The 26,115-nt window shown below is 52.3% G+C and overlaps 1 protein-coding gene across 2 annotated transcripts in view; it reads right to left on the bottom strand.

Moving 5' to 3' along the window:
* Positions 1-26,115, bottom strand: part of SKIC3 (SKI3 subunit of superkiller complex) — a 1,406,584-nt gene that overhangs the window by 546,073 nt on the left and 834,396 nt on the right. For both annotated transcript variants that reach the window (XM_085632495.1, XM_085632494.1), the window contains exons 32-33: positions 18,407-18,479; positions 17,849-17,902 (exon numbers count right to left, since the gene is read on the bottom strand). In XM_085632495.1, coding sequence (XP_085488621.1) covers positions 17,849-17,902; positions 18,407-18,479 — 127 coding nt within the window. The remainder of the gene's footprint in view (positions 1-17,848; positions 17,903-18,406; positions 18,480-26,115) is intronic.

A 26,115-nucleotide genomic window follows, 5' to 3' on the forward strand; every position in this document is an offset into this window, starting at 1 on the left:
CCAAGGGTCCTCGCAGAATAGAGGAGGAAGGGCGGGCCGTGAAGGAATCTGCGGCTAGAATCGTCTCTACCAGATACATCGGAACCGAAGTTAAGTAACTCGTACATCTGATGGAGACTACAAGCTGCAGATTCCTTCACATAGAATAGATACCCTAGCAATACCCCCTGTGAAGGAGGGTCTGTGAAAGGACCCCATCAGTCAATGGAGAACAGAGGGCCCCACAGGGGACCAGATCTGTGGACCAGGTAGAACCTTGCCCCTGCCAGGCCAAGGGAACCCCCACAAGCAGGACCCCACCGACCCCAAGGGGATGTAGGAGGGAAAGAAGGCTGAAGAGGCTCGTACACTCACAGCAGAGGAAGCAAGGGCAAGGACTGAGAGGCCGAAGCACCCCACTCCCCCACAAGGCAACATAGCTTCCACCCAATGCCAAGACAGGAAAAGCGGAAGAAAAAGAAGAAGCAGCCTAGAGGGCCCAAGGAAACTAGGGAAAAGAAGGCGAACCCACTCCACATGGAGAGCAGCCTGCCAGACAGAACAGTGGCGGCAGTCAAAGCCAGAAGCAACAGCCCGTGGCCCCAGGAAGGCCTAGTAGGCGATGCCCGGCAAGGGAGACACAGGATCATCCCAGACCTCAGGACAGGAGACGGGAGAGGAGGAGATGCCCGGGCCACCACTACGAGTGGCCACGCACACGACCTCAGGAAGCAAAAGCAACCTACCTAAACGCCACGGAGAACAGGCACCTCTAGCAGAGCGCAAGCCATATGACAGCTACCACTACCCTACATAGGGTACGTTAAGCCCCAAGAGAAGTGAACCCTCTTTGGAAGAACTTCCACAGCAGAGGAAAAAACAAAAGAGCCACCGAAAAAAAACACCCCCGCTGAAGGCTTGACAAGCAGCCCAAGCAAAGCAGAAGGCCCAATCTCAGGACCAAGCCCGCGCAACAACTCCTGCACAACCCACACACAATCAACACGGGGCCGTCCAGCAGCCCACAATGCCAAAGTCCCAAGGAAGGACGTAAACAGCCAGAAAACACACTGCACAGCCAGAACAGCCAGCTTATGAAGGCCCAGAATCAACCCAACTCAGAAGTCACTGAGGAGGGGACGGAGGAGGAGGAGGATAAGGTGGAGGAGGAGGAGGACAGAGCCCTGCCAAGAGCCTTTGGATGGCGGTGTCTGCCGGGGCATGGAACAACAGGCTGCCATCAAACGGAAGGTCGATGAGTCGCTCCCAAATATTCTCAGGGAATACTCCGATCCGAAGCCAAGCATGGCGACAGAGCGATTGAGGAAGCCGTGGCCCGGCCCAGCACCTCTGAGATGTCCAGAGTGGACCGGAGAATAAACGCCGCAAGCTGCCGGCCATCCAAAGCATGATGCCGTAAGTCCACCAGGCAAGACTCCTGGGACGCTGCAGATCCCAGAGACTCAGCCGACTCCCACTAACAGAAGGAGGCCCTAGCCAGCACACACAAGGTGTTAAGGGCCCGCAGGGCCACGCTAGTCGAGGCGAACATGTTGGATCCCAAAGAGTCCAGCCAGCGGGCCTCTCGGGACCGCAGAGGCAGGGAGGGAAAAGCAGTACTCAAAAGGGGGCTGGCGGCTGAAGGGAAAGACACGCAGGGTCACGTGGTGCAGGGAGGTGCCGGTGCAGAAGATGCTGAGGCACCGGGTCCCAAAGGGTAGTAAGATTTCCCTCCCACCAGAGCCCTGGTGGAGAACCTCCAATAGATGGTCTTCCGGAAAGTGAGCCACCGGGTCACCCATGCGCAGGATGGCCATAGCCGTGGACACCGCAGGAGCGAAGGCCGCACCCGCCTCCGTCAGGCCCTGCGGTGGATAAATCAGCTCCTCCGTGGGCGACGGCTGCAAACTAAGGCGGCCGTCCTAGAGGCCAAGCGGGGCGGGCAAGGGCCAGACCTGGAAGTCAGAAGGAGACGAAGAATGAGGGACCTGCCACTCTTCCGACGAACACCTCTGCCCCAGGAATCAGCGGTACGACCCCTGCGCGGAGCCGTAGAATCCGCTGCTTGAGGCAAAGATCGCTTGGCAACCCATGTGGCAGCGCCAGGGACAATTTAACCTCCGACATGCCCTCCGATGAGACAGCCACCTGTGGGGAGGGACGAAAGGGGCCCGTAGAGGGACGAGAGGGGCCCAGAGTAGAACGAGGGGTCGTCCCTCGGCCTAGACCCGGAGCAGGACGAGGAGGGTCCACTGACCCCTGTGGCTCAGCACGGTCCAGCTGCTGCTGGCACCGTAGTAGCGTTACCTCGGCCATAGACAGGACCACCTTGTCAAAGGACCGAGAGGGGCTCGGGTATGCGACCCGAGCCCTGGCGACCTCCCGCAACATCACAGGGACCACCGCCGGAGTTTGCAGCGAGGCAGAGATGCCATAGCCTGAAGGAGGTGCCCCAGAGGGGCCGCACCCCAACAGTACCACATCCTCCAAGCCTGGATTCGAACCATGTCGGCGCTGGGGCCGGCGCCGCAGAGGTCCATGCGCAGAGCGAGGGATCCGCCGACGCCCCAGGAGGGGAAGGAGGAGGAGACGCCAGCGAGGCCTGCAAAGCCGCCGCGTATGTCTCCATTGGACTCTCGACGCCCCAACATAACCAAGCAATACCAACCCCGGTGGTGGGTCTGCGAAGTGAGATTACACCGGAAAGTCACGGAGAACCGAATGGCCAAAGAAGCAGTCTCTCCGAACCGGACTGTCAAGGCAATAGTGCTTAGTTAAAGTATGCAACGAGGCCCAAGTGGCCGCCTGACAAATGTCTTGCAGGGGGACACTGCGTCCCAATGCTGTAGTAGCTGCTGTCGCCCTGGTAGAATGGGCGCGCAGCCCAACCGGAGGTTCCTTTTTAGCCAGAGAGTAACAGGCTTTAATGCACAAGACATCCCATCGGGAGATTAGCTTGTGCACAGCCCAGCCTTTCTTGGCGCTCACGTAGCCAACAAAGAGCTGGTCATCCACCCAGAACTATTGTGTGCGATTGAGATAGAATGAAAGTGCACGTTTTGGGTCTAGACGGTAGAGCCGCTCCTCTTCTCTTGAAGGGTGCGGAAAGAAAGTGGGCAGAATGACAGGTTGCCCGAGATGAAAGGCAGAGACTACTTTTGGTAGAAAGGAGGGACGCGGTCGAAGCACAACCTTGTCCGGATGAATCGCTAGGAAAGGAGGTTTACAGGAGACATCCTGGAGCTCACTCACCAGCCGAGCGGAGGTGATGGCCACCAGGAAGACAGTTTTGAAAGTTAATAACCGCAAATGACAGTTATGAAGAGGCTTAAAGGGAGCGCACATCAGGTATGTGAGAACCAGGTTCAAGTCCCATTGAGGCATCACAAAAGGAATAGGAGGGAAAAGGTGAGTAATGCCTTTGAGAAATCTATTGACAACTGGGGACAACTGGGGACTTGAAAAGAGGGCTGATCAGGCAGCCTAAGAAAGGTTGAAAGAGCAGAAAGGTAGCCCTTGATAGTGCCCAGAGCAGCCAAAGAGAGAAGGAATAGGACCTCAGAAAGAGGGGCAGAAAGAGGATCTACAGCTTTCGCTGTGCACCATGCCACAATTTTTTTCCACCGACAGGTGTATACCGTTTCAGTGGAGGGACGCCTGGCTGCCAGAATCACATTACAGACCTGAGGAGGCACGTCAAATGGAATCAGCTGTCGACGCACAATCACCATGCAAGGAGGTGGAGGCTGGACAGGTTCGGGTGGAGGACCGTTCCCTGTTGCTGCAACAGGAGATCCTCCCGAAGAGGCAGTCGGATCGGGGGATCCACGCTCATACTGAGTAGCTCAGTCCGGAGCCACAAGAATGACTTGGGCCCAATCGCGCCGAATCTTCTTCAGCACTCTGGGCAGAAGTGGTATAGGCGGAAAAACGTACAATAGACCGCAGCTCCACTCGCGACGAAAAGCGTCGCCTAGCGAGTGCCACCTTGGAAATTCCAATGCGCAGAAGTGAAGCCATTGCGCGTTCTCTTCTGTGGCGAATAGATCTAACCAAGGCTCTCCCCACTGCTGAAATATACCTTGCAACACATCCGAACACAGACGCCATTCGTGATCCATCAAGCACCGGCGGCAGAGTTCGTCCGCCCTGGCGTTCAGAGAAACTGCCAGGTGTTGAACCATCAAGGTGATGCCATGATGTTCCAGCCACGTCCAGAGGCGCAGAGCCTCCTAACATAGGGTCCAGAACCCCACCCGCCCGGTTTGTTGCAATACCACATGGCGGTGAACACCTGCACTACCTGTCCCCGGACAGAGGGAAGGAATGCCTGCAGTGCAAGACGGGTTGCCCGAAACTCCAACAGACTGATATGGAGCCGGGACTCCACCGGTGACCAAAGGCCTCTGATCTCCGCCTCTCCCAAGTGGCCTCCCCATCCCGGGAGGGACGCATCAGTCACCACTGTGTGCTACGGTTGGGGAAGGGAGAGGGACGTGCCATTGACCCAATCGCGATTCGTGAGCCACCACTGCAATTGCCGTGCAGTGCCCTCCGAGATCCGCACATGATCAGACAGGTTGCCCTGATGCTGCGCAGACAGGAACTTAAGGTCCCACTGCAGAGCCCGCATATGCCATCTGGCATGTGTCACCAGCAGGATGCAGGAGGCCATCAGGCCCAGAAGCCCGAGGGTCATCCTGACTGAAACCCGGGACAGAGGCTGAATGATCTGAAACATAGCCTGAATATCCCGGACTCGCTGCTCGGGTGGATAAACCCCAAACAGCGTTGAATCCAGAACCGCTTCGATGAAGGGGAGCTTCTGAGAGGGACTCAGGTGCGACTTTGGCACGTTGATGGAGAACCCCAGCAAATGCAGGAGGTCGGCCATAGTCTGAAGGTAGTTGACGACTGCCTGGGGCGGGCCCGCCTTCAACAACCAGTCATCGAGGTAAGGGAAGACTGACACCCCTGACCTGCGTAGATGAGCTGCGACCACCGCCATCACTTTCGTGAACACCCGAGGGGCACTGGTGAGGCCGAAGGGGAGAACGGCATACTGAAAATGCTCCTGGCCTACCATGAACTGCAAGTAACGCCGGTGGGCCGGCAGGACGGGGATGTGAAAATATGCGTCCTGCAAGTCCAACGCTACCATCCAGTCTCCAGGGTCGAGGGCAGTCAGGACCTGAGCCAGAGTCAGCATTTTGAACTTCTCCCTCCGGAGGAAGCGATTGACGTTCCGGAGGTCCAAGATGGGGTGCAAGCCCCCTTTGTCCTTCTTGGGGACCAGAAAGTAGTGGGAATAGCACCCACTCCCTACTTCCGGCCCAGGAACGCACTCTATGGCCCCCTTGGCCAAGAGGGCCGTAACTTCCTGCAGGAGAAGTACCAAGTGATCTCCCGACATGCGTTGGAACTGAGGTGGCATGGCTGGAGGGGAGGACTGAAAGGGAAGGGAGTAACCCCTGCGTATGATATGCAACACCCACTTGTCCGATGTGATATCGCGCCAGTGAGGGAGGTGGTGGCGGTTCCTGCCACCCACCGGCGTGGGATGCTCCACAAAGCTCGTATTAGGAAGGTTTGGAGGTAGAAGCGGCGGGGGCGGAGGTGGACTGACCCCCACGCTGTTTCCCAGACCCGTCCTTGCGGAAGCCGCGGCCGCGCTGAGGCAGGTTCTGCACAGGCTTGCTGAAGGAACGTGTCTGGGTGCCTCTGCCTTGCCCACGAAAGGACCGAAAACCAGGAATGGCCGGGCTCTTTAGAACTTGGATGTGGCTCTAGAGTCCTTTAAACGCTCCAGTGCACTGTTGGCCTTATCGCCAAACGTGCGAGTGCCATCAAAGGGCATGTCCATGAGTGAGCTCTGGACATCGGGCGAGAACCCGGTAGACCACAACCAGGCATGGCGACGCAGCACCACAGTCATAGAAATCGCCCTACCCAGTGAGCCCGCGCTGTCCAAACCACACTGAATGGCGAACTTAGCCGCATCTTTACCCTCAGCAACAGCATGGGACATCACAGCGTGGATCTCCTCAGGACACTGAGGCAACACCTGTGCAAATGTATCCCATACCGCGTGGGAAAAGCGGCCTAATAAGCAGGCGGTGTTCACTGACCGCAGCCCTAAACTGGCCGAAGAGAACAACCTCTTACCGAACTGCTCCAGCTCCTTAGAGTCCTTATCCGGCGGGGCCGTGGGAAAAGCACTCTGACGTCAAGGCTTGGATGACCAGGCTCTCAGGCGTAGGATGAGTGGTCAGAAACGCGGGGTCGCCAGGCGCCGGGCGATGACGCTTGGCGACATTCTTATCCACAGGGACCCCTGTGGCTGGCCGCGACCAAGTGCCCAACAAGACATCAGTGAGAACGTCGTTAAAGGGGAGCAGGGGCTCCGACGAAGTGGACGCCATCTGGAGCACCTCAGTGAGGAGATTAGTTTTGAGGGCCACCGTAGGAAGATCGAGGTTGGGGACCTCAGCTGCCCGACAGAGCACCATCGTGTAGGAGGCGCCCTCCTCCATAGTAGGAGGGGAGAGGTAAATCCCGGGTTAGAAGAGACGTCGAGGTCGCCGGCGTCCTCCAAGTCGTTCACCCAGTCCTGCTCGGAGTCACACTGACGGGCAAGAGGTTCCTCGGACCCCTCCCAGTCGTCTGTTGCATGGGGAACAAACCGCGGTGGCAGAGCTGGAGCCGGAGGAGGAACATACGGCGTCGGAAACTGCGCCGGGAACGGCACCGGCCAGGGCCGAGCTGGCGCCGCGTCCCAATGCGGATCCCAGGTAGGAACAAGATGGTCCTGGAACTGGGGCATGGGCGGGACCAACGGCACCCACTGCGGTGCCAGAGGTAGAGCCAAGGGTGGCGCCAGGGCCGGAGCCGGCAGCGCTGGACCTTGTGGCGCCGGCAGCCCCACAGGATCCGGACACGGGACCGCGGGGCCCGAAGGCGCGCCGGCGGGAGCCCGAGGCCTAAAAAGGCGGTCCATGGTAGCAAGAAATTCTTACACCTGTTCGGGAGTCGCCGAAGGACCCGGGTAAGGCAGGTAGGCCGCGGGACTCCCAGGCTCCAAATGAGCTGCAGGGGCAGAACCGCTGTCCACCTCGTCCACATCCGAGGACCGATGGGGGGAAGTTGGAGAGCGAACTCGCTTCTTCAACTTCTTTTTATGTCGTTACTTACCAGAGTCCGAGTGCGAAGACTTGGAACCCGAGGAACGACGACTGCGGCCCGCGATTGTTCTTGGGAACAGGACCTGGAACGGCGCTGGGACGAGTGCTGGACCTCCAGCAGCTTCCGGCGCCGCTCCCTCAAGGCCTTCGTGGCCATAGTCCGACAGTCCCAGCAGGATCGGGAGTCGTGGTCGGTCTCCAGGCAGTAGAGGCAAACATCATGGAGGTCCGCCACCGACATATTGCGACGGCAGGCCACACAAGACTTAAATCCAGGCATCCCTATGTGCACCAAGGAGAAAAGGAGACAAAAGTCTCAAAAAGAGTAGTCAAAAAGTGACTAAGGTACGTGCTCTAACCGGATCTGCGCTTGCTGGCGCAGAAAAAGAAAGAACTGACGTCAGCGCACATGGGTGGCGCCTAAGTAGTCTCCGTGACGTCATCTCGGCGCTTACGACGCCAGCGAAGGATGCGGAGCCACACGACGCCGCCTACTGACGCATAGGGGTACTGCTAGCAAAACTTTCCTTATCGAGTCTGATGCCTGGGGATATTCTAAGGTAAGGAATCTGTCACTAACGTGTCTCCTTCAGATGTAAGTTTTATGTGGGACCGGCCTTGCCTGCTGGTCTTTTTGCGAGGACCAATTATTCGAAGTTGTTGTTAGTGATGTGGCCACCTAGGACCAGTATGGCACTGTCATGGGGAAAATAGAAGTTTGTACCGCAAGATCTGCCTTCTGGCTTGTTTCTGGATAGGTTTGTGTTGTGAGGCTACTGGGGCAAGTGGAGTTTGAGGGATTGAATCCTCTTCTTAAGATGCTGGAGGCATTTGTTTAATTTAGGACTTAGCTTGCAATTGCCCGGGTTCTCCAAGTTATGATTGTTGATTCTAAACCCCTAGTAGGTAGGCAGCTGTCGAACTGGACTCTGAGGATGTCTTTTGATGTGTATGTATGTTGGAGTGAAGATTAGATTTGCCAATGTTAATTGATCTTCAGCCGGCGAGTTGACTTACTGCGGTTCCATTGTCTCAAATTTTGCGTGGCCCGCACTTGTGCCACTAATCAGAGGGTTGGTGGTGGGTTCAGCTTGGTTAGGTAATTCTGTCAACTGCCCTGGTGTGTACGTCTGCTGTGTCTTAAGAGATGCCTAGATGGTTGTATACCAGACGTGTTGATGATTATTCAAGTGATTTTCGCTCAAGTCCGCTGTTGTGGTTAATTGCTGGGAGATGGACCAGTACCACTTTGTTAGCTAATTGAATCACAATCGCTGAATCAGGCCATTGTGATTGAGTGCTGGCCGCTAGCCTGCAAGAGTGACTTCCTGTATACGGGGCCAAAAGTGAGTTCAGGGCCATCTCGGTGGCAGTTGAGGGTTATTAACTGCAAGTGGTATTGTTCCTGAGTATGGGGACGCTGGGTTTCCAATCTTGGCATTGCTGGTAGTGGTGTTACCCTCTAGTTGATGTGTTGTTGTTGTGACCGATTGCTGGGTCTCCGGGCAGTCAGGGAAGTCTGAAACCTCCTGTGCCTGGGAAGTAAGACCACCGGGTTGGTGGCCTCCATTTGCGAGGAGCCCTCCTGCTTGTGAGTGGATGCACTAGCCGGGACTGCATTTGTGGGGGGTTTAGATTTGGTTGGTCTACCAGGATGGATAATAGTTCCGGTTGAGGGCAGAGTTTGTCCACTATGGACGCACAGGAGCATGTTATAGACTTGTCAACTTGGTAGTGTGAGCTAAGCTTAGTTTCCAAGTTTGTTATTTTAATGTCAATACTAATTATTGCAGTAGTCTGGGTTTGCATTAGTTCCACCTGGAGTTCTTGTTTCTGGAACTGCCAGGTTAAGGCGTTTGAGGCCTTCAAAAGGGTGTAGTTAATAGATATCAGAATGCCCTCAATCGCAGATTGTTTATTTGCTCCAGAGTTCCACCTGGAGTTCATGTTTGAGGGACTGCCAAGTTAAGGCGTTTGTGGCCTTCAAAAGGGAGGAGTTAATAGAAAGCAGAATGCTCTCAATGGCTGATTGTCTAATCTCTCCCAAGTCCTGCCCCAGTGAATTTTTATGCATAGACTTTTGATCAAGCTCTTCTGATAGTGTTTCATCGGAGGCATTAAGAGTGAAACTCAATGGGGTCTTTGGATCTGAAACTAAATTGTCATGCTGAGGGTCATAACACATATAGGACTTTGAGAGACAGCTGATTGGGCCAGGTATGGAAATAGCTCTAGTCGGTCCCAAGGTTTGGTGTACCTGAGCGGTCATTTCTGTTGGGCGAGCTATGCAGACTGATAAGAGTCTTAGGCGCTGCCAGTGTATTAATGATATTTGCAGCACTGTGGTGCTGGAGATGAATGGGTTTGAGTTCGACAAAAGCTCATTGACAGAGCCATTGCATGTTTCCCTCCCTGATAGTTGATTACCTGGCTGGCATGAGGTGGACGAGAGCAGAGAAGGCTCTAGGAGCGTTGTGGAGTTACCTGCAGGATGAATTGGAGCAAGCAGCAGGCATTTCGTATTAGGAAGAAAGTAGTGCTTGATGGAGGGTGGGATTTCGCTACGCTTCACTGGAGTCCAAGATGTGGAGATCAGAGTGAGCTGTTGGATGTGCTGTTGGACGTGCTGGTCCTGAGGGGGCCCCTTCTGTCTGTCCCTCCTCCCTCCACTGCCTCTAGTATGGATTTGCGTTTGGCCCTGAATTTGTTACCTCTTGGCGGTTGCTGTGGTTTCGCCATTGGGGGACCACGTTTATGCCTCATGTCGATATTAATGGAAGAAAGCCTATATAAAGAGCAGTATAGAAGTTTCCACTCTAGAAATAAGGGGCGAAAAATGCTGTAAGAGTGCTGCCATGTGTGTTTTTGGTGCAACGGAGTCTGTAGAGTCTGTGGTGCTTTTTATGTTTTGAGCCCAGGCCATTTGCGTGCTGCATGGATGGGATATGAGCGGCGCATTGGACCGGGTTGAGTCTGTAGTCTAACTTGACTGCTCCCAATGACCTCTGTGGCCGAGAGAGCTGCAGTCTTCCCCCTTAGCCAGGCAAGAGTACAGCATGGCACAATGAAGTGTTCTGTGTAAGTCTGGCTGAAGGAACAAAGGTCGTCATAATGAAATGGTCAATGGAAGGGCTCGAACAGTAGGAAGTTGTTGTGCTGCAGAGTGCAAGTGGAGCTGTTGCACAGTTATGCTCCCTGCAGGGTGGGAGGGCGGCTCAGATGTTGGTGGGGAGAGGCATGTGGTGAGGAAGAAGCCAGTAAGGACCCAACAGCCTTCCCTCTCCCCCGTGGGTGGGCACTCTGCCACAGCTTCCACAGACGGCACCCTTATTCAAGTACAAGCCGCATCAGTCACTAGGCTGACCCATTTCGCCACGGGCTGGTCAGGCACTCTCCTTATGGCTTTCTTTCACGTGGCCCGCAACCTGGATCACCACGTGTTGCAGTGTGACTCTTCCACTAACGCTGTTGAGGAGGTGGGAGTGGGTAGACAGCGCGGCAGGAAAAGACTGCTGCGTGGGAGGTGAGGTCACAGGGACTAACAAGAGGCGGCAGTCGGGTAGGCGAGCGATGGCCAGGCCCAGGCTCGAGGAGAATGCCTTGTCCTCACCCTCGCTATAATCCCCACTGTGCTGCTACTCCTCCCCACTACCGCTATATGTAAGCCCCTCCTCCTACATCTTACGTCATTGAGGTAAAAATTGCTACCAGTCTGTCACAGCAGACTGGAAGGGCAGTTTTAAACTGCTAACTCGACTTAGCCATTTAAGGTAATGGCAAAGCCCAAACTTCCCTTTTTAATACATAGAAGGACTAACAAGCCCTAAGGTAGGGTGCTGTATATTAAAGACTGGAACATTTACTTTTACATGTCCCAGCAGTAAAGACCCTAAATTACTTTGGAAAGGCTAGTAGCCCCGTTGGTGAGTACAGAGTTATAGACTGACATCTCAGTCCTGCTAACTTCTGAATGGGACACCTAAAGTTGGTTCTGCCCTCCTGGCGGGACGTGTGAACGATGACGGTGAAGGATAACAATAGAGGCCTGTCACTGGAGGAGGTGTTACCTCCTCCAGGCAGGAAGTCACACAGGCGCTGACCAGAACGGTGAGCTTACACCTTTGAAGAGCAAATGTGGAACACTTGGGAGCGGGACTCCCCTACTGTTTAGGTAGAAAGGCTGGCACTCAGGAAGGTGAGGGGAGGGGAAACCTAGCTGCCAAACTGGTTTCCAGGGGCGTGTAGTCCTCGTGGTCCAAACACCACTGGGTTGAGCTAGCAGGCTCTGGACATGAGAGAGGGGTTCTGCTATTCTGGAAGTGGGCAGAAGGGTGCATCCTAGGATAGCCAGATGCCACACTTCACAGAAAGTGACCATCAGGAGGGAGAAAAACTGGTATCCCATTGGTTACCAACAGCATCTGTGAAACCTGGTGGACTGCACCTGCCAAACCTGGTGGCTAGCAAAGGAGAGGGACATGCTCATGGAGAAGTTGCCTACGGAGTCCATCCAAAGCATTAGACTCCAAGAGTCAGTTGGCTGACCTCCTGCTCATAGCACAGGGCCACAACAGCTGAAGAAGCGTGATGGGGTGACTTGGTATCTCAAATCTTCAAGCTGCCACCAGAGACCAGAACCTGAAGCTCAAAGTTGAACCTGAAGTCGCTGAGTGTGGGAGAGTCTCTGGAGTGCAGCTTGGTTGCCCTGAAGGTGAGTTATCGTCCAAGGAAGGATTCTGCTGTGACTGTGAAGCAGGGTGATTGGTAGCCCAGTGGGTACTGGACTTCTGCCAAGACCGAGAACACTTTGAGGGATGCCACCTCCTCTGGCCAGGACTGCCTCACCAAGTCCGTGGACCAAAGAGTAGCCGCAAGAAAACCCTCTTCGACCGCCCCGCATCTACAGCATGCAGTATCCCTTGCATCAGGACCACTCCATAAGAACCTACAGCAAAGGGATAAAAGTGCCTTGAACTCACTGAAGACTTCTCCTATCTCAGAAGTAACTGTTTCTGTGAACCTTGCTGGTCCCTTGACTGCCAGAGTTGGTCACCTAAAGTATCTTTGAGCAACTACATTGAAACATGCCCAAAGTTTTCCTTAAAAATATTTGTAAGTGTCAAATTTGTTGAATTTGCCAATGCATTTTGGCAGTTAAGTGAAAGTTTATATTTACTAAACCTTGTAAATTCTGTATCTCATGAGCCCTCAGATGGATGTTTTTCATTGTGGTGTCTAAAAATACACTCTATTTTTATAAATTTGTGTTGGATTTCTTAAGAATCTTGTGTAGCTCCTTCAATTGTTTTGGTACTGTTTAAATGCTTTACACTTGTCTCGTTGTTCCTTGCTGCTGAGAGCCACAGCAACCTAGGGTTGAGCTTTAAGGTTGGACAAAACTAAACCTATTGGTCCTAAAGAGGTTGACACAACACCAGCGTATAATACACCTTATTTCCTAACAGAAAGGTTGACCCCAAATTCAAATCTCACTGTGGAACTGGAGAAGGCTAAAAGTGGTGACATTAATGTACAAGTTACTTACCTTCGGTAATGATGTATCTGGTAGAGACGATTCTAACCACAGATTCCTTAACGTAGAATTATCCCCAGGCGTGAGACTGGACCCGGAAAACTTTCTTGCCCAGCATCTCTGCGTGCCGGGGAACGGTACCACGCGACTCCGCCCCGACGTCCACCGCGGGCGTGACGTCAGCGAGGTCACATAAGCCCCACCCCAGCACGCTGACGTCAGTTTGCTTCGGACAACTTTTTCCGCGCCACAACGCCGAGCCATCACAACAAAACTGAGGAGAGCATGGGAACAGTGTTCAAAAAAAACAGAGAAACCAATTAGAGAGAAACAAAAAGTGAGAAACATCACCAGGTGGCAACAAGGCACCAGAAAGCGACAACAGCAGGCCAGAGCAGGAAAAGAGCAGAACACCACTCTGAGGAACAACTGTGCCAGCCAAGGCGAAAGCACCAGGTGGCAGTAAAGCACGAGAAGGCCAGAGCAGCGAAACCAGAGCAAGAAAAGCACAAGGCACCACTCCGTGGAACCACCTTGCAAGCCAAGACGAGAACCATCCCGGAGGCATAAGCAAGGGAAAGCGCCGTGACGAGAGGGATAGAGATAGAGATAGAGAGACACTGCAACCACAACCACAAAGGGAAGGGCCCAAGCCCGGAACAGAGGAACAACAGCAATCCCTCCCCAGAGTACACCGCCAAGGATGGCCATACCTCCTGAAAGGAGTAGGAGGTCAAAGGACAGGTAATCCATCCGCAGACGACATTGCCAAGGAGGTCCATAACCTCTGAAAGGAGTAGGAGGTCAAAGGACAAGTAAGAAAAACCCCAACGAAGAAGACTGGGTGGGGATTAGAAACTCCAACAACAGCGGGAAAGAGCAAAAGGAGTCCCTCACGCTGGAGAGAAACCAGCTGGAGTAATGCCTGACCGGAAGAAAACGAAGAGGACACCCACATAAGACAAGCCACCCAGAGGGAGGCGACTGCAGAAACCCAAGCAGAGGGTCCTCGCAGAATGAGGAGGGAGGGCGGGTTGTGAAGGAATCTGCGGCTAGAATCCTCTCTACCAGATACATCGTTACTGAAGGTAAGTAACTTGAACATCTGATAGTGACTACTAGCCACATATTCCTTAACGTAGAATAGATACCCTAGCCATACCCAGAAGGGAGGAGGGCCTGCGAGAGAGCCTCCCCACCTGGAGAGACCTGGGCCCCAGTAGTGGACATGGCATAAGAACAAGAAGGACAAAGGCCAGGAGATCCAAGGCCAACCAAGATAGAGCGCCTAACACCCCGCAGGGGCAGACAGCACCCAAAAACCTCAAGGAACACAAGAGCACTTCGAGCCCAGTGAGATGAGGCAGAGCCCGGGCCCACTGGAAGAAACATATGCACAGAGGCAGAAAAGAGCTGAAAACATTGTGGCCGCAAGCAGCGGACAAGGCCGGAACGTCGCCACCACCAACAACACAGGTGGAAGAAAGCACTGTTGCACGAAGCCCCAACGGAACTGAGGCAGGGGCGCCAGGAAACACATCAAGAGCACCACGGGGGAGTAGAACAAGCAGTCCTGCACGGCACGCGGCGCCAACAACAGGCAAAACCACGGAACAGCGCACCCAGGAAAAGGCAGACGCCAATCAAAGGCAGAGGCCAGGGAGGACCAGGATACACCCCAAGGTAGGGGCCGGGCCCAAACAGACACCCACACTGACCACGAAGAAGTGGAGGAACCAGCAGAAAATAAGAGGGAGACTGAAGACGGCCCAAGACGGCCAACCAAACACAGAGGCCAAGGAAAGCCAACCCTCTGGAGCAGCCAGCAGAGGACCCAGCCAAAACACAGGAAAAAAGTCCGGAACCGCCACACACGATGCCGCAGACAGCAGGCCAGACCGGCCGAGCGGCATGGTGACAAGGAGAAGGACAGACCCAGCGCAAGCCACTCCAAGACAATCGGCAAGAAGATCGCACCTGCGACATACCGTGATGCCGCGGAGAGCAAGGAACCCGAAAGGGTGACCACACCCCCCCAGCACATGACAGAGCTATGTAATAGCTACAAATACCCCACATAGGGTAGGTCACATCCCCAGAACCATGGGAACACCTCTTAGGAAAAAATTTCCGCAGCTGAGGACCAACAAAGACCTGCAGAAAATACCTGCAGACGGCTTATGAAGTAGCCAATAAACAAGAGACAGAAGGCCTAATCTCAGGGCCTACCGTGCAAACCAACAGCCAAAACCACAAGACAACAAAGGGCCGGACCAGCAGCCAACAGCACCAAGCGCCCCACAAAAGGGCCCCCAAGGCACATCAACCAGACAGAACACACAATCTGGGCCACCCGTTACAAGGCCCCGGGAAAACAAAGGGAGAACACCTCCCAAAACACAGACCGACAGGCGGGTCACTGAGGGGGAGGAGGAGGACGATGAAGCCCCGCAAGAAACCTATGAATGGCAGAATCCTCAGGGGCGTGGAACAACAGAGCACCATCAAAGGGGAGGTCAACCAGGCGTTCTCTAACGTTCTCAGGGAAAACACTATCCCGTAGCCAGGCATGGCGACGAAGGGCCATCGATGTAGCCATGGTACGACAAAGCACCTCCGAAATGTCCAGAGGCGAGCGAAGAATAAACGCCGCCAGGTCTCGGCCATCCAACACATGGTGCCGCAGACCAACGCAGGCACCCGCCTGAGAAGCGGAAGACATAAGGGACTCTGCCGAGTCCCATAAGCAAGAAGTGGCTCTGGCTATCACACAAAGTATGTTAAGGGCCCGCAAAGCAGCACTGGAGGAGGCAAAGATGTTGCGCCCCCAGGAATCCAACCAGCGGGCCTCCCGCAATGGGGGAGACAACACCGATGGCAAGGAGGGAAAGACGGTTTGTAAAAGAGGGCCCCTGGTAGAAGGGTGGAGGAAAGACAGACAGGATCATATGGAACAGGAGGATGGGGGTGCAGAAGAAGCTGGGCACCGGGTCCACCGTGGCAGGACGCTCCCAGGTCCCCAAAAGAGAAATGTGAAGCGCAACCTCGAAGGGAAGAAGCAGCTCCCGTCCACTAGAGCCCTGGTGGAGAACCTCCAGCAGATGATCCGTGGGGAAATGGGCAGCTGGATCGCCCATGCGCAAGATGCCCGCAGCCGTGGAAACAGCCCGAGCGAAGGCAGCACTCGCCTCCGTAGGGAAAAGCAGTTCCTCCGTGTGTGATGGCTGCAAACTAAGGCGGCTGCCCCCCAGCCCAACCAGAGGAAGGAGAGGCCAAGCTCGAAGCGGGGAGGGTGGAAAAATGAATGGGGAACCTGAGGCACCTCCAGCGAAGACTGAGGGCGCGGTGACGGTGAAAAGCCGTCTTTAGAAGACGCCGGAGAAAAAGCCACAACGCGGCGACCCATCTCCGATGAAGATGAAACAAACAGCTCCCGAACCTCTGGAGAAGAGGGGCGTCCAAAGACGAATCAACGACCCGACGTCTGCCCGGCGCCGTAGAGTCTGCCACCGGCGTCAGGTCAACGTCGACCGGCGCCGAAGAGGACACCGGAACGACCTCCGCCACAACGTGCGGTGCAGGAGACCGAGGCAGGGTCGGCGCCGGGGCGGCTAAGGAACGGCTCTGAAAAGGCGTTGACTCGACCTCCGACGAGGCAGTCGCCTGCGTGGAGGGACAAGGGGGGCTCAGGGACCCGCCCCGACCCCTGCGGCCTGAGCGGCATCACCTCGGCCTCGGACAAGGACGCCGCCTGCCGAGAGTACCAAGGTGGCCTTGAGGACACGCCCCGAGCCCCGGCAACCTCCCACGACACCACAGGGAGCCCCGCGGGGGTTTGCGGCAAGGCAGAGGTGCCGTGGTCCGATGGTGGGAACCCCGAAGGGTCACACCCCGACAGCACAACATCCTCTGAACCTGGATCCGAACCGGTCGGCGCCGGAGCTGCCGGCGACGCCCCAGAAGTCCCTGCACGCGGCAAGGGATCCGCAGACGTCCCAGGAAGAGAAGGAAGAGCCAAAGAGGCCTGCAAGGCAGCTGCACAGGCCTCCATCTGGGTCTGGTCGCCCCCGTGCCGGGGAATGGCAGATAGAGTGGCGAAGCACGGGCCGCACCACCCGCGGAGAACCCACGCCCTCAACAGGCCTGGGACCGGGCCTCGGGGACAAACTGCGACACTTCCAAACAGGTGAGCGACGCCCTTGCGGCCTGGGAGAAGGATGATGTCGGAGACGGAAGCGGCGGTTCTTGAAGCCGTCCACAGGGGACGAATGCGGCGACACAGCCGACCTGGACATGCATGCTGAAAGGAGTTTCATCCGGTGCTCCCGCCGGGACTTCGGCTTCATTTGCTGACATGCCTCTCAGTCTGTGGAGTCCTGGTGCTCCCCCCAAACACCACATTCAGATGGGGTGAGGATCCATTGCCGACATCTGGCGCGCGCAAGACGAGCACGTCTTGAAGCCCGAAGGCATTTGCACACTGTTCCCAAGAAAAACGCTTAAAAGCAGGAAAAGAAGGCCTGAAACAGGCTAGGAACACGATCCGGATCCGCGTTGTACGCGGAAAAGACGAAAACTGTCGTCAGCGCGCCAGGTTGGGGCTTTTGTGACCCTGCTGACGTCACGCCCGCGGTGGACGTCGGGGCAGAGTCGCGAGGCACTGCCCCCCGGCACGCAGAGATGCTGAGCAAGAAAGTTTTCCAAGTCCAGTCTCACGCCTGGGGATAATTCTACGTTAAGGAATCTGCGGCTGGTAGTCTCTATCAGATACAAAGTTACATCCTAAATAATGGCAACAGTGATGGGCTTGAAGACTGAGGAGGACCCCAGAGCGATACTGTTGAAAATATGGTTGGATTTTGAGAAGACAAGTGTTAAAGCACTAATATCTAGAACAACAGGAAAGGTTGTGATCACAGTGCTAAAGCTAAAATAAATAGAAACTGCATGCTTTGTGACTCTGTTGTGATAACTAATAAAGATACAAATATGCAAAGAAATAATATGTATTGCAATCACCTATAGTCTCTTAAGTTATCTTTCCTTGGCACATTACTTCCTTTGTAGCAGGGGGATATGACAACTAGAGGTGGAAATTAAAAGTGGAGGAGCAAGACATTTTTCTGTAATAACTATCATGAGAGGTACAACTTACCTTTGCTTGGTTTAAGTTAAGGGTATGTGCGACCTTTCCTGCCACAGCACCTCCCTAAAATACAAAAAAGTTAGTAAGTAAATTCAATGAACTATATTAAAAGTAAATGGATCTGGCATTTGCCAAAGATTTGAGCTGACAGATTATAGAAAAGTTGTTAAACATAATGAAATTATGAATAATTCATGAGCATAGAACTAAAACATAACCATGAAGTTAAAATGAATTAGTTTAGACCTTCACTTGACTTTCAGCAATAATGTGCGGATAAAAAAGAAGTTTAAAAGGCAACTGACAGGCAAACATTTAAAAAACAAAATGTAATAGATTTTTCTTTAGGTTTTATGAAACAAAGACAAATTAATAAAATTACAAACATATTTAATCGGTGCAGCAGTTGCATTATTTGAGGTTGTTCAAATTCAAGGAGCTTTACAAATACTACCCTACAGATAAACACTACTGTGATATTACAACACGTTTTTCAAATGGTTTAATTTTTATATTTTCTTTACTTATTAAATGTATATACATCCTTTTAAGTATAAGCATGTTTACCTTTGCATTTTGTGGCGTATACTCTGGTACAAGTCGCGACAGAAAAGTCCAAAGGGCATGGTCTCCTGGATGTCTAGTAAAATACACAAATATAATACTAAATTGTGGTTGACCAACTTGCCGTCAATCCCAGTATAAATGTAAGCCATATGTAGTATTGAAAGATGCCCACAAAATTAACATGTAGAATTAAAAACGCTGTCTATCATTTTATAGAACAATAAGCTGTGTACCTTTTACTATTAACTACCCATGCGATTTAAGGTTTAAGTTCTCTTCTTTTACTGACTATAGTATTAAAAGGAACAAGTTTAATAAATTACTCCAAAATGTTACATTTTTCACCACTTCTAAGTTACACAGTGGTCAATGCAAGTTAATAAACTATAAATGCACATTATAAAGCATGTGCTTACTTTTTAAGGTCTGACTAAAAAAAGCCTTGGACCCTTACGACAATTGGAAGACCTCAGAGCCTTGTCTGGTTCCAATGAATGCCCAACAGAAACTGTGCTCCTAAATACATAAAAAAATAACGCCAGACTGTTTGGCTAAGTCAAGGCTTGTTTAAAATGTTTAATATTTTAATTTCTTTTCATGAAGAGGAGATGAGGGAGGTACTCCAGTTCCTTGTAGGGGGCTCTCATACTTTTAAAACATTTGTATTTGTCCTCACTCTAAGAAGTGAACAGACCATATATGTTCAACCATATTCTTATTTACATCGGAAGGTCTAGCAAACAAACTGGATTTGGAGTATTTTGTTGAAAACCCTGACCCTGTTGAGATAAATAGGAGTTAGTATATGATGAACAGTACCAGCAGAGTGTGACATGCAAATACAAATGCCCAGCCGCAAAAGTCTGTCCACTGCTACCACCAAACTGCATTTCTAATGTTACTCCAACCAGCAAGAACACAAAACGGTCATAAATGTACATACTCCAGCCCAACACATACCTACTAACAGGTACTGCAACACACCACCAAAGAAAATAATGGACGAAAGGATTTAAAACAGCACCTCATAGGGAATAATGTTAAATACAACAAATTACTTTTAATTATACACACGGGAAGCGGTTAATTAATGTACTTTATCTATGTTTACATACATGACAGCTGGCAACTTGTGTACAGTATGTTCCACAGGTTTTTTGGTTCTGCAGAAAAAGTTTCCAACAGGGCGAAGATTCTACATAGTAGATACTAATTATAGTAAGCTCCCTTAAGTTATTACATGGAATTGTCTCCGCATGACAATTTCTACATAACATAAAAGACTGTGTGTACCAATGACCAACCTATGTACATGTGCTTCTTTTGCCTCAGAAGATGGGTTATCTGAAAAGTTTTCACCACAGTATGGAGGCTACAGGAAGTATGATGTTTAGTACCTTCAGACCTTGGTTATTTTAAGTGAATAGTCTCTCTTTCTGCAAGTTTTGTATAGAGTGTATACTGTTCTTAGAAGATACTTTTTTAAGACTGGTTTATTTCTCATGAGAGTTTCACTGTATGAAAACACAATGGTGCTCAGTGAACTCTCTCCATAGAGTACACACTGTTTATAGCCCCACTTTTCTACTCATATCAACTTCATTTTTCAATGTAAGTTCGGTGACTATGAGGGGTTTGATACAGATAAAAGCAGTTCTTAGTAATGCATTAATTTTAGGAGAAGACGCTAAGGGCCTCATGTAGGTAGCCAAATACCGGTCGGTAATTTGACCGATTCGGTAAATTCCGAATACAGAAATGAGATGTAGGGGGAGTGTGTGGGTGATGTTTGGAGTCGGTATTTACCACCAACTAATAGTTGGTGGTAAATGAAGAATGGATGTGGAAATGCATTTCAAAGCGCCTACAAGTGTGCAATGTGGCAGACATACATGCCCTTAGGGCATGTATGTGTGCCACATGTGCACACATGGCCGTTTCAGGGGTGCAACAGGGTGTCATTGTGACACCCTGCCACCCTTGCATGTGTTCCCCCCATTACCGAATCGGTATTTACCGATTCGGTAATGAGGCATACCTTCCCATCAATGGGAAGGTATGCCTCATTACAGAATCGGTAAATACCGATTCGGTAATTACCGAATTTTAACGAATCGGTAATAATTACCGACTCATTACCTACATAGCATTTACCACTTCATAAATACCGAATCAGTAAAATTCGGTATTTATGAAGTGGTAAATGAAAGCCCACCTACATATGGCCCTAAGTCCCTATTTCTCTGAACAGTTGTCTATATATTGAATACCATGTGCAATGAGTGTTTCTCATAAATCTATGGATGATTGCTAATGTGAACTAGGCAACATGTGAAGTGTATGGTATAGGGTCAATGTTGCATACAACACATGCTTACTACACCTAAGGAAATTGTATCACTGGTGGAATTAATGATGCTTCATATTATTCTGATCTATTTTGCACTTACTTTCAGGCCTCTAATGCCATATAGTTTAGAGTAATGCGTACAAAAAAAGGTTGGGTAATGTCATCAATGATGTCATAAGTGATGTCATAAGTGATATCATAGAAGGTCCTCGCAGAATAGGGGAGGAAAGGCGGGCCGTGAAGGAATCTGCGGCTAGAATCATCTCTACCAGATACATCTTTACCGAAGGTAAGTAAATCGTACATCTGATAGAGACTACTAGCCGCAGATTCCTTCACGTAGAATAGATACCCTAGCAATACACCCAGGGAAGAAGGGTCTGCGAAAGGACCCCACCAGCCAATGCAGAACAGAGGGCCCCACAGGGGACCAGATCTGTGGACCAGGTAGAACCTTGCCCCTGCCAGGCCAAGGGAAGCCGTATAAGCAGGACCCCATCGATCCCAAGGGGATGTAGGAGGGAAAGAAGGCTGAAGAGGCTCGTACACTCACAGCAGAGGAACCAAGGGCAAGGACTGAGAGGCCGAAGCACCCCACTCCCCCACAAGGTAACATAGCTTCCGCCAAATGACAAGACAGGAAAGCAAAAGAAAAAGAAGAAGGGCCGAAGGAAACTAGGGGAAAGAAGGAGAACCCACTCCAGAGGGCGAGCAGCCTGCCAGCCAGAACTGTGCCGGCAGTCAAGCCAGAAGCAAGAAGAACAGCCCGATGCCCCAGGATCACCCCAGACTTCAGGACAGGAGTAGGGAGAGGAGGAGATGTCCGGGCCACCACTACGAGTAGCGGCGCACACGACCACTGGAAGCAAAAGCAACCTACTTAAACGCCATAGAGAACAGGCACCCGAAGGCGGCCAGAACCCTCTAGCAAAGTGCAAGCCGTAGGACAGCTACCACTACCCCACACAGGGTACGTTAAGTCCCAAGATAAGGGAAAACTCTTTGGAAGAACTTCTGCAGCAGAGGAAAAAACAAAAGAGCCACGGGGAAAAATACACCCCCGCTGAAGGCTTGACAAGCAGCCCAAGCAAAGCAGAAGGCTCAATCTCAGGGCCAAGCCTGCGCAACAACTCCTGCAGAACCACACACAATCAACACAAGGTACTCACAGGAGACAACAATGCCAAAGTCCCAAGGAAGGACGTAAACGGCCAGAAAACAGACTGCACAGCCAGCTTAATAAGGCCCAGAATCAACCCAACGAACAAGTTACTTACCTTCGGTAACAATATATCTGTAAGAAACATTAGTTAGTTAGATTCCTTACCTTAGAATATCCCCAGGCGTCAGGCTGGATCCGGAAAGATTTTCGTTAGCAACACCCTTGCGCGTCGTTAGGCGTTGTCTGCGGCTCCACGTCCGTCGTCGGCGTCGTGATCGCCGGAATGACGTCGGAGTACTCAGACGCCGCCCTCATGCGCTGACGTCAGTTCTTGTACATAGCTTTCTGCGCCAGGAACGCAGAGCCATGCAAGAGACCGACACTGGTGCCATAAATCTAGGGCCCTGAAAGGGATGTCCGTAACCCTAGATATCAGTTCGCAGAACGGGGAGGATGGGTGGGGCGGTAAGGAATCTAACTAATGTTTCTTACAGATATATCGTTACCGAAGGTAAGTAACTTGCTCATCTGAAAGAAACACTTTAGTTGGATTCCTTACCTTAGAATAGATACCCCAGTAATACCAACCCCGACGGTGGGTCTGCAAACCAAGATCACACCAGGAAGTCCTGGAGAACGGAATGGCCAAAGAAGCCGTCTCTCCGGACTTGGCTGTCCAGGCAGTAATGCTTGGCAAACGTGTGCAGCGATGCCCACGTTGCTGCCTGACAAATATCCTGAAGAGGGACTCCCCATCCCAGGGCAGTAGTAGCCGCTGTGGCCCGGGTGGAATGGGCTCTCAGCCCCACAGGAGGATCCTTCTTAGCCAAGGAATAACAGGCCTTAATGCACAAAACGACCCACGAGAGATGGTTTGCTTGTGCACTGCCCGCCCCTTCTTAGCGTCCACGTAGCCAACAAAGAGTTGGTCGTCCACCCGGAACTGTTTTGTGCGGTCCAGATAGAAGGACAGCGCTTGTTTTGGTTCCAGACGGTGGAGCCTCTCTTCCTCTTTCAAGGGATGCGGAGGCGAAAAGAAGGTGGGCAGTGTAACAGACTGGCCGATGTGAAAAGCAGTTACCACCTAAGGGAGAAAGGAAGGACGAGTTCTGAGCACAACCTTGTCCGGATGGACAGAAAGAAAAGGAGGCTTAGAAGAGAGAGCCTGGATCTCACTCACCCTTCTTGCAGAGGTGATGGCAACCAGGAAGGCAGTCTTAATAGTCAGAAGACAAAGATGACAATTATGAAGTGGCTCAAAGGGTGCGCACATCAGATAGGTTAACACTAGGTTCAAATCCCACTGAGGCATTACGAAAGAGACAGGAGGAAACATATGAGTAATGCCTTTAATGAATCGAGCAACAACAGAGGATTTGAAAAGAGAAGGCTGATCAGGAGGCCGTAAGAAAGCAGATATAGCTGAAAGAAATCCCTTGAGAGTGCCCAGAGCAGAGCCCTGCTGGGCCAGGGAACAAAGAAAGAGGAGAACCTCAGAAAGAGGGGCGGAAAGGGGATCCACAGCCTTTGCTGTGCACTAAGCCACAAATTTGTTCCACCTGCAGGCGTATACCGTTTTAGTGGAGGGATGCCTGGCTGCCAGAATGACATCACAGACTTCAGGAGGCAAGTCAAATGGCATCAACTGTCGCCACTCAATCTCCACGCAGGGAGGTGGAGGCTGGACAGGTTCGGGCGGAGGACCATCCCCTGCTGCTGTGACAAGGTCCTCCTGAAGAGGCAGTCGAATCGGGGGATCGATGGACAGACTGAGTAGCTCGGGATACCAGTATCTTCATGCCCAATCCGGGGGTCACAGGGATGACTTGGGTCCGGTCGCGCCTGATCTTCTTCAGCACTCTGGGCAGAAGTGGTATAGGCGAAAAGGCGTACAACAGACTGCAACTCCACTCGCGACGAAAAGCGTCTCCGAGCGAGTGCCGCCTTGGAAATTCCAACGCGCAGAACTGATGACATTGCGCGTTCTCTTCGGTGGCGAATAGATCTAACCAAGGCTCTCCCCACTGCCTAAAGAGTCCTTGCGCCACGTCCGTGTTGAAACGCCATTCGTGATCCATCATGCACCGGCGGCTGAGTTTGTCCGCCCTGGCATTCAGAGAGCCCGCCAGGTGTTGAACCACCAGAGTGATGCCCTGATGTTCCAGCCATGTCCAGAGGCGCAGAGCCTCCTGACAAAGGGTCCACGACCCCACCCCACGCTGTTTGTAGCAATACCATGGCGGTGGTGTTGTCCGTAAACACCTGCACGACACTTCCCCGAACAGAGGGAAGGAATGCCTTCAGTGCAAGTCGGATCGCCCGCAGCTCCAATAGGTTGATATGGAGCCGGGACTCCGACGGAGACCAGAGGCCTCTTGTGAGAAGTTAACCTGATATATGATGTCACTAATTCTAGTGTACACCTTGTATCAGTACAAACAACCCTTATGGTGATTGGTTGTAAAGTCAACCTTATAGAACAGCTATCCTAGTGGTAGCATGGACAAGAGCAGTCTTAGGCTAAACTCTGAATGGCATGTGAAGCCAGCTGTTATACCATATGTAATCACTTGACTACCAAATGAAAGGACACCACAACAGATGTATATAAAAATAGAATGTATTTATTCTAGTCAAACCCTCAGCACTCTTTATGAGATTCGAGGTAAGTACAACACAGTCTTATTTAAGCATACATTAAGTCACACAGGTAAGTAATACAGTTAGGCCCTAGGGGCCACGCAAACCATATACTAAGTAAGTGGTATAAGGACCACTGTCACGAACACAGGATAGGCCTAGGGAATCGCTGGGGCTACACTATACTACCAAAGGTTAGCAAGTGGGAGCCCACGGGATTCAGGTGCATTGTGGAAACACTCACGCGTAATGCGTAAAAGTCGATAGAATTACTAGCAGTTAGAAAGTAACAGTTTTAGGACACTTTTGGTATAGCTAGAAAGTCGAGACTCGGAAACTAGACCCTAGGATAGTCAATACCCTTGTGAGCACCGAAGTACTCAAGTTACCTAGCCCACGGGCTGCGGGTCCATAGGTGTGAACTTGCGTCGGGTTTCGTCGTGGACTTCTATGGATGCCTAAAGGAAAGTTGCTGACAGGCAGTCAGTGAAGAGTGTCCGGTGGATCCCAAGGAGGGGATCAAGAAGGCAGGAACCTACAAGCAGACGGGACAGAGTCTAGGCCACCAGCCAGGAGCCGGGAAGGAACCAGGAAGGAACCAGGCGATGTCGTGAAGATGCAGGTGAAGAGGTGAAGCTTGTCGCAGCAGTCACGGGTACCAGGAGGCGTCGAGGACGACCAGGACCAGGAGGTGAGCTGTCCCACGAAGGCTCTTGCTGTCGGCAGCGTCGAAGTCGAGTCAGGACCCAACAAGCCTTGGCAAGCGGAACCCACGCAGGATGGAGGACTTGCTTCTGGTGCAGACCAGGAAGGTCTGGGATGCTTCTCTTTCACAGAGGAGCGGGTGCCAGTCTGGAGGAGCCGGACCAGCAAGATGAAACAAAAGGTTTGTCGTCGCAGAGGCTACTAGCCAACGGGCCAGCAACCGGACAACACGTCGAGCAACACAGGTGCAGAAGGGCCCCACGCAGAACACGTGAAGTGTGGGGAGCTGGTCTTCTTTGCAGATGGTGCTCGGGATTGGGGCTTCTCAATTCCCCAAGCACAGCCTCGGAAGTCGCGCTAGTCAGGTACTAGCCACTTTTCCCAAGTCGCCGGTCCCTCGTCGCCTCCACGGGTCTCAGCTTCGCTGGAGATGTGGATCTGGTTCAGAGGTGTCTGGAAGTCTCGGCGCTGGTCAGTCTCTGCAGTCGTCCCTCGTAGGATTCAGTCGCAAAGCAAGCAGCGGTCGCTGGATGGTGCCTGGTTGCCCAGGGTGGTCACTCCTTGGCCACAAGGGAGATTTCTTCAGTCTTCTTCCTGAGGTCGAATGTCGAAGGTCCAGAGTTTCTGTTCAAGTTGCAGATTCAGGTTAATCTAATTTAGCAGGGCTCAGCTAGCTACTGATATACTGGGCTAGTGGGCTGGGCTACCTGCAAGGTCCCTCCTATGGGTGGGACCAGGAAGGGGAGTGGCTACACCCCCCTTCCTTTGTCCAGTTGCGCGCCAGAGCTGGGGCTGGAGTGCCCCAGCGCCGGTTTGAACTGGACTATGCATGGGACACCTTGTGTGCCCCAG

Source organism: Triturus cristatus, chromosome 2_1 (assembly GCF_964204655.1).
Source record: "Triturus cristatus chromosome 2_1, aTriCri1.1, whole genome shotgun sequence".
NCBI classification, from domain to species: domain Eukaryota; kingdom Metazoa; phylum Chordata; class Amphibia; order Caudata; family Salamandridae; genus Triturus; species Triturus cristatus.